The sequence below is a fragment of the Megalops cyprinoides genome, chromosome 23, assembly GCF_013368585.1.
Source record: "Megalops cyprinoides isolate fMegCyp1 chromosome 23, fMegCyp1.pri, whole genome shotgun sequence".
NCBI classification, from domain to species: domain Eukaryota; kingdom Metazoa; phylum Chordata; class Actinopteri; order Elopiformes; family Megalopidae; genus Megalops; species Megalops cyprinoides.
Window position 1 is genome coordinate 19,927,310 of NC_050605.1, and position 8,327 is coordinate 19,935,636.

Below are 8,327 nucleotides of genomic sequence, written 5' to 3' on the forward strand. Positions count from 1 at the left end.
AGTGTAACATTGCGAATGTTATGACTCATTTTAACCCTGAAACTTATACAGGTTGAAGTAAGAGCTATCAGGAGAAGCTTTATATTACATTATTGGCATTTAGCAGATGCTCTTATCCAGGGCGACTTACATCAGTTACAGGCTTTTACATTATTATCCTTTTATACAGCAGGATATTTACTGAGGCAGGTGTGGGTTAAGTACCTTGCCCAAGGGTACAGCAGCGCCCCCATGGGGAATTGAACCAGCAACCTTTCGGTTATGAGTCCTGCTCCTTAACCACTATGCTACACTGCCACAGTTAAGATTTTTCACAGGTACTCTTTGCTTCTCCCAGACCTGACGGTGCATGTTCGATCTGGACTGTGTGTGCCTGGGTCTTCTCTAATTGCTTGTTCAGGGTTTTTTTCATTTTATTTTTTTATCATGACAACATGATAAATATACTACACTGGTAGTTACCCGAATGAATTTTGTTGTATGAAATATCATAGAAAAAAAGAACCAACTCTAGACTCTAAAAATGGATCCAACTCTGACAGTCAGTGGGTTACCTTGTGGCATAAGCAGTTTCCAAAGTAAATAAAAGAGCAGCTCTGATAGGTAAGCTCCTTATCTCCACATCCTTGATGTTTTTACTCTTAACTTTTGACCCTTAAGCATCAGAAGGTCACAAAAACCAAGTTACCAAGCTTTTAGACCCAATCCAGAAGGAAACCTGTGATGACATTTTGACATCACTCCATCATACCACTAACCACGCATGTCATGGGTGAAGACAGCTTGACTTAGTGGAAAAAAAATTCTGTTTGCACATAAAGAATTATTGTCAACAGACAGAACAATTGTCTGATTGGTCCAGACTGCCCACAAGACCCATTTGAACCAATCACAAACATGCTGTAGGCAAAGAAAAGCAAGAGGCATTTTTCCCAGATTAAATCTGTTTCCTTCAGTAACATAATGAACAATGGTGTTATTGTTGGGAATTCACATATTAACTACAGTAATTGCCATTGTGTACAGCTAATTTCTTTTTTGGCACTTAAACATTGGTTCATGTGATGAAATTAGGTCTCTTATAATACTGATCTGATGCAGGAATAAGCAGTTGATCTGACTGCAACAAAAACCTCACAGCCATGTGAGGTAGAGGTCAGTTTTTCCTAACAGCCACAAACATTTACCTGTGTTCACTAAAGTTCAGTTTTCCTGTGTTTGGTTTTCATGCTGTTTGGAATGGGTAGCTTCTGGATCTCAAAATTGGCATGTTTAATGCATTAAAGAAGTGGGTTTTTTGGTCTGTGTGGAAGTTAAGACACTTGGTCACCCATACATAGTCTGGTTGTGAGAAAATACTGAATTATGAACATATATTTTTATTTTACTATTGATGAACACAACCTGACTTAAAACTAGTTTAGATTACCTCAGAAGTACTCCTCATCTTGGACTGGGGTGCTACAGATGTGTATCTTTGTATGGTGGTATTGCACCTGTGAACCACTAGAGGGTAATGGCGAAGCCCAAGTCTCCTCTAGGGCTCTGCTGTGAAACACCTGCATGGATTTGTAGAGACAAGTTATGAAGTCCTCCCTGTTGGAACACTTCAATGTGTCACACGTTGGATCCAATAAAGACGCAAGGCTTCTTCGCTGCCTTCATTTATTTAGCGTGTCCCTACAAATGTCTGCAAATGGAACCTGTTATGCGTATATTGTCCTTAAAACATTCTTCTCTATTCCCTTTTGTTTCATCCATCTGCCGATTTATTGTGTTCCTGTATCTCAATGTGTTTATACAGATCCTCGTGTTCAAATTTTGATTTAGTGTAGATTAGAAACAGCTTCACATGCATCATTTTGTCCAGTTTATTAACATTTCACAAAGCATTCATCACCTTGAAACCAAAATCCCTCAATAAAAAAAGTAGGTTAGTAGTCCTTGAGAGAGTACTGAACAGAACATTTGCATCCTCCCACACAATTTTAGCCATTAGATTCCCGAATACATGAAATTAAACTGGAATCCACCACACCAATAACATTACTGAAACCTGTTTTCCTTCAAGAAATAAATAAAACGTAAGACCAGACTGATGGCTGAAGTGAATTTTCAAATGTAAAAAAAAAAAATGTGATGAGACATCTTAGTACAGCCACATGACACAACGTGTTAGACCGAACAGGAAAAGGACACAGCTTGTTGTCTGGGAGTCTGACTGACGTACCTCCAGTTACTTTTGTCTGTTATGAATGTGTTGAGTGGTGGTAAGAGAATTAAACCTGTCGCCAGAGGGTGAGACTCTACTGTTGCACCTTGCAACAAATTAACCTAACCTGAAGTGTTTTAGTAAATATCCACCTTCATAAACAGATGTCAAAAAATATATAGGCTATGAAAGTGGTCACGGTTAAGAGAATCTGCTCGGTGGAAATAAAAATATGCATAGATTTACTGGCTGATCTGTGGTCATGCAAATGCAAAAGGAAAGCGGCGATCCGGTTTGAAAGTTTACTGTTTTGGTTAGGTTATCCATCTGGCTCCAGCATCTCATGTCATACCAGGGTGAGTTTTAAGCTCAGTTCTTTACTCCCCTGTTTTCCACACCTGCCTGGAAAACAGTAAGGCGTAATAATCCCCAGTGTTGCACCAGCTCGGCTAGTATACAAAATCACTTGCAATTGACATTACATTATATTCCATTCCAAATGAATGTAAATTAATATAATGTAATTTAAATGACAATGAATTTACTGAAACCAGCCTTTGAAAACGTTGATACATTGTGTCTTAAAAGTGCACTTGAATGCAGGGAGGTCTGGTCAGGGTAGGCATAACTGAAGAGAGGGAAAATGTAGCCAGGGTGACCACATCTGCTCAAGGATAAGAATCTTTCCACAATATGTATACACATTTTCTTGGTTATAACAATGGAGGCACTGCCTACCCAAAGTGGTTGGAGACAGACTTTACAAGCCCCATAGTGGGAATGACACCATGTGCTGTCAGTCACTGAACCATACAAAACAACCAAGAAGTTCCTCTTTTTAGCAATGCAATATTATTGGTTCAGATCAGTCACTCACATCTGAATACCATGTAGTGCTCCCACCAACTACGACACAGGAAAACACAGCCATCATTCACTGTATATTATGGAAGGCTATGTTTCTGGACCTGTAGAGGGTAAGAAGGTTCAGAAGTGGCACTACTGAGCGGTCTTAAGTGGACCGGAGGGCTACAGGATCGGAACGGTGCCCCAGCAGTTAGAGGGGGTTCCAGGTCTGGCGGGAGTGGCATTTGGTCTGGTTGGTGGGAGTGACTTATGGCCTGGATGGCGTGTGGCTGTACGTGTGTGGCGGGTGTGGGTATGACTGCGGCGGGTGTGGCTCTAGCTCTTCCTCAGACTGAGGTCGGCGCTAGTGACCAAGCCAGAATGTGAGGTGGCGTCGGACATGTCCTCCTTCTTCAGCAGCAGGAAGGCCTCCCGACTGATACCCAGCAGCTCCCGCAATCCCCTGTTCTCCAGCTGAGCACAGTGACGGAGAGGAGGGGGGTGGAGAGAGGACAGGGTCATGCAAGGAGCACTCCAAGCAGTATCAAAATCCACTTCGCCTGGCTGTGCCCTATGCTTTATTCCTTGTGCTTAGTAGCGCCAAATCCTGAGAGAAGCCAGACGCAGTGTAATGCTACTCTTTCTGGTCATTTTTAGGCAGACGGCACAACATTTTTCTTAGGATATCAGGCAATACCGCCTTTATGGTAATTTTAAGCCCTATTCGCATATGACAGGCACTGCTGTGCTTCACCTGGTGTTCAAACACATTCTCTGGGTTTTATTTTATCATAAAAGAACTCTAAGGATAAGGTCAGATCAGCAGGACTGAATTCCTAATCCTCCTGATCTATGAGCACTCCCTCTCTGGGACCGGGGGGGCTCACCTCAAGGCGTTTGATTCGCTCCTCGTCCTGGCACACCCGGCCTTCGTCCACCTGGATGGCTTTCTTCATCACCGTGGCCATCTCATGAATCTTGTCTATGTGGGCCTGTAGCTCCTGAGAGAAAGATGGAGAATTCTGGTAATAATCTTCATAAATTTTAACTGTGAATTAAAACTATAACTGCATAATAATTAGTTACACATAGATAAATGAATTTGACTTTAGACACAGTTCACAACTGACACATCCACATGTTCAGACATATTGGCAAATTAGAAAATAAGTTCCATCATATTGAGTTTAATGCCAAATAACTGCAAAAGAGACAAATTGCAAGTATTTTACTGCAATTAAAATTCACTGTGTTTAGCAGCAACAGCTTATTTAGTGTTATGCAAGTTAAGGCACTTCATAATTACAGAAAAATAAAAACATTCTCCGTAACAACATTAGTGTTACTGGCAATTTAAGTAATATATTTCAATGTATGCAGAGTAACTGCCATTCACATGATAGTCTATGTCACAGAAGATTACACAGAGCAAAATTTAATGCGTGAGATGTGAGTGTGACTGTCCAATGACCACGTTCCCATCAAAATCCAGGTATATTATACTTTCACATATTCAAATTAAACACGACATTCCATAAAGTGTTGTTCCTTGGCAAGGATCACCTTGTTTACTGGGTTTTAATTCAAACTGTGTGCTGCTCCTTCAGCTTGGTGATAGGGGTGAGATGACAGTGGTTAAACCAGAGAGGCTCACACAACAGGGGTTCCTCTTGCCTTGGAGCTGTTACTCACATTGGTGTGCTGTTCCTTCAGCTTGGTGATAATCACAGGGTCATCCCTTTTGCTGGCCATCAGCAGTCGGAAGACCTGCTCCCGGTATTTGCTCATGATCAGCTCTAGTGCGGACTGGTGTTCCTCCAGAGACGTACGGAGTTCTGCAGGACAGAGAGGGGGCATACTTGGTCCTCAGGTTTGCTCCACGTTGCAAAACAGTAAGATTAGTTTGGTTCAGCCATTGATAACACATGATGGCCTCACCTACTTGGGGTTCATAAAGCTTCACTCTCCTTTCACCAGTAGACTGATTTTCACATAGGCATATGACAGCACAGAAGGCAGCACATCATTGTTTTTGCTTTAGAATTAGCTTAAGTTAGACTTAGAAAACATATACTTGAACATATTTACACAGTGAAAATTTTCATGAATGTGTTTCCTCTTATTAAATGACTACATTTCTTCTGATTTATTTTTAAAAGTTTATACTGTAAAAAACAACCAAATCATATGGTACACCACTTTGCTCACTTTGCTCAGGGAAAAACATTCTTTCATCAACTGAAAACCTGACTCTCACTCAAACCTGAACATACCATAAGTATATCATTAAAATATCTATTTCTTAAAGTTAAATATAATTACACATTTACTACTTGCTCATTATCAGTTTGATAACCAGTAGATAAAACAATGTCACAACCAATAAGTACCAATATACCGTATTTACTATCCTTTAACAGCCTAAATAAGACTTAAAAATGTGACCGCAAATCTAAGTAGGGTGGTGAAAGCATAAAGTCATCACATAATTAGAAAAGCCCAGAAGCATTGTTGTTGCACCTGTGTTCTCCTGCTGCAGCTCTCGAATTTGCCGGTTCTCCTGCTGGATCCCCATGACCAGAGTGGACCTGGGCCGGTGCCTGGCAGCCCGGTTGAGCTCACTTATCTCTTCCTGGTACTGCAGAAAGACAGCATTCAACAAGGGCATCAGAGAAAAGACAATGTACACCATACATGTCAACTGGTCTTTATACGGCTTTAATTATTGGGGGGGGGGGGTGTAATTTTATTCAAAGCAGTCTTAAGGATACAGAACTGGAACTGAACTGCAATTAAAGGAAACAGAAACCAGTTCTATGACGTTCAACTTCTTGTTACAATATTAACATCTTCAGCATAGTTACACAATTACTGAATTAAAAGTATTTCAAATAAAAATTACACTGCATTTTGAACGGGCCCCAACCCTTAAGGTTAAACAAAAAGAGCTGTTTCATGTTACTCTCACCTGTTTCATTGCTTCCACTCGCTTGCTCAGGGACGTCGTTTGCTCGATGAGAACCTCGGCCGCGTTATCATGGTCCCGTAATCTCTCCACCAGCGATTTGGCATCGGCCAAGACCTTTTCTATTGTACAAGTCATTCCTGAAACACAGATGGTCGATACGTCTTTAAATACCGCCGACACTCCTAGCTGGCTCCTATTTTGGTGGTGTTTGGAGAAAACTAAGCCAGTGAAAGTGTCCAGTTGGACTTTACAACTATCTAAAAAAGCCTTCTTGCACATTTGCCATCTAGCGTCTAACTAAACATTTTCCTTTGGACTCGTTTTTAAGTATTTTGTCGACTTCTTCTTGTAAATTACTAGGCAGTTGATTAATTTCAAATTATAAATGTGCTAACTATCAAACTATAACGTCACATCATCTGTTACTGACAAGTTTTAATTAGTTCCAGCTCGCAAAATAGCTAACTTAGCTACTAGTCGCTATACTTTGTCCTTTCTAATTAAATATATTTATCTAGGTCATTGAATATAAGATGGAAAGGTCACTTCTAGCTATATCAAAAATCATCTGAATGGCTACTATGTTCAAATGATCTTAAGAGGAATCCAGCTGGTTTAACTAGCTAGCTGGCTGGGGATCTTGACAGCTTGCTACTGTTTGCTAACTAGAAAGCCAGCTAATTAGAGAACAGGTTGCAGCAAAGCACAAATGGCTCTTAAGAATGCAAATAACTATTCTGTATTATTGCTTACCCTGCTGGCTAGTACCTGTATCTTAAATTAGCTCAGCTTGCAAGCTAGCTATTCACTGTGACAGCTGACAAACTAGCTGACTAGCAAGTTAGCTAGACGACAAAATATCAACGTTTACAACCGCTGCCACGTCGAATACGATTGCCATAAACTCTTCAACACAGCATGTGTATGCTGTTTTGTGTCATTATTTCAGAGAACAGCTAGTTATTTAGCCAACTAACAAATTTAAACTCAGTTTTATCTTTCACATCTCACCTGGAACTTGCACATAAAACACATCCGCACGGAAACATGTAAACTTCCTGTTCCAGCTAAACGTCACATCAGAGATCTTAGCGCACTGGGGAGATACTAGCATCAATGCTACATCCTGGTTATAATGTAAAGTTCCTGTTACTGTTGAAGATAATTTTTGGTTATTTCCGTTGCTCGTCTCTACATGTAAAATCCATAATACCGTTTTAGGACTATAGGCAATATCAGATCATCGGAGCCACTTCGGACCTTGCCGTTTCTCGCTCAGCCTATTATTGGAAATAGGCACTAAATTGTGCTGTCGAGGGGTGGAGTAAAACGTGTGGACATAAAAGTGTGGAATAACCATTAGGCCTATATTTTGCTATTCATGTGTGCCATCTCTGTTTTTTTCTTGATATGACGTCGTCTGTATGGGGATAAGTTCATACTTGCAAAAGTAATTTTAGTCAGGAGTTATAGTACCAGTCTATATCAAAGTGACTGCTAAATCTGTGAAACACCGGTTATAGGCTACTATAGGCCTAATAGTTCCGTTTACTCGGAAATTGCTGCTAAATTGATACAATTACACTTAATTGTATGACGTTTTCACCTGCCACTTACTGACCCAAATTGTTGAAAATTTCGAAATGGCAAAGCTTGCTAGATTTTACCAATGTCTAGTTTGCCTGACTAATATTGGGCTATCGGGAATTTTCGGCAGGCTATGTTGATACTGTGGTTTGAAGTATTAAATTTAACCCCCAAGGACCCAATAGCAGACATTTATTTTACTGAAAATTATTACTGAAAAATGCTGTGTTAAATGAAGTTAAAAGCAAATAAAACAAAACACAAGGGTGGCGGATACATCCATCAAAGACAATAACCGGGAATGATCTGTGGTCGTTTGAAAAACCTGCATGTTGTTTCCATAAATGTCCACTAGAGGGCAGATAATGCCCTCTCTTTACACGTCACGCAGACAATCCAACGGCTGCAGAATTCACCCCAGAATACGACACTTAGGGCTGTAAAGTTTTCAGCTTCGCAAGTCAGAATGAAGTGAAAAATAACAACGGAAAGGTTTCAAAATATTTAAGAAAATTATTATAATCATTAAACATTTTAATATCATAATATAACCATGATATGGTTATACAGCATAACCTAACAAATATTATTGTTGGAGAGTATGTAATTATATATAGACAGACATATATTACAGGTGTTTTGTAGTGGTGTTTATTTGTGTATTTTATTTTCGCTTGTGACTTGTTTATTTTAATCAGCTTTGTAATGTTTCGT

At 40.0% G+C, this 8,327-nt stretch overlaps 1 protein-coding gene across 1 annotated transcript; it reads right to left on the minus strand.

The window, feature by feature from the left end:
* Positions 1-3,088: 3,088 nt before the first annotated feature.
* Positions 3,089-7,081, minus strand: fgfr1op2 (FGFR1 oncogene partner 2). Its single transcript, XM_036517934.1, has 6 exons — positions 7,038-7,081; positions 6,027-6,163; positions 5,579-5,696; positions 4,751-4,893; positions 3,946-4,059; positions 3,089-3,532 (listed from the first exon to the last, which is right to left on the minus strand). Exons 2-6 carry the CDS (start codon positions 6,159-6,161, stop codon positions 3,395-3,397), a joined length of 648 nt encoding a protein of 215 aa, XP_036373827.1. The 5' UTR covers positions 6,162-6,163; positions 7,038-7,081; the 3' UTR covers positions 3,089-3,394.
* Positions 7,082-8,327: the final 1,246 nt, after the last annotated feature.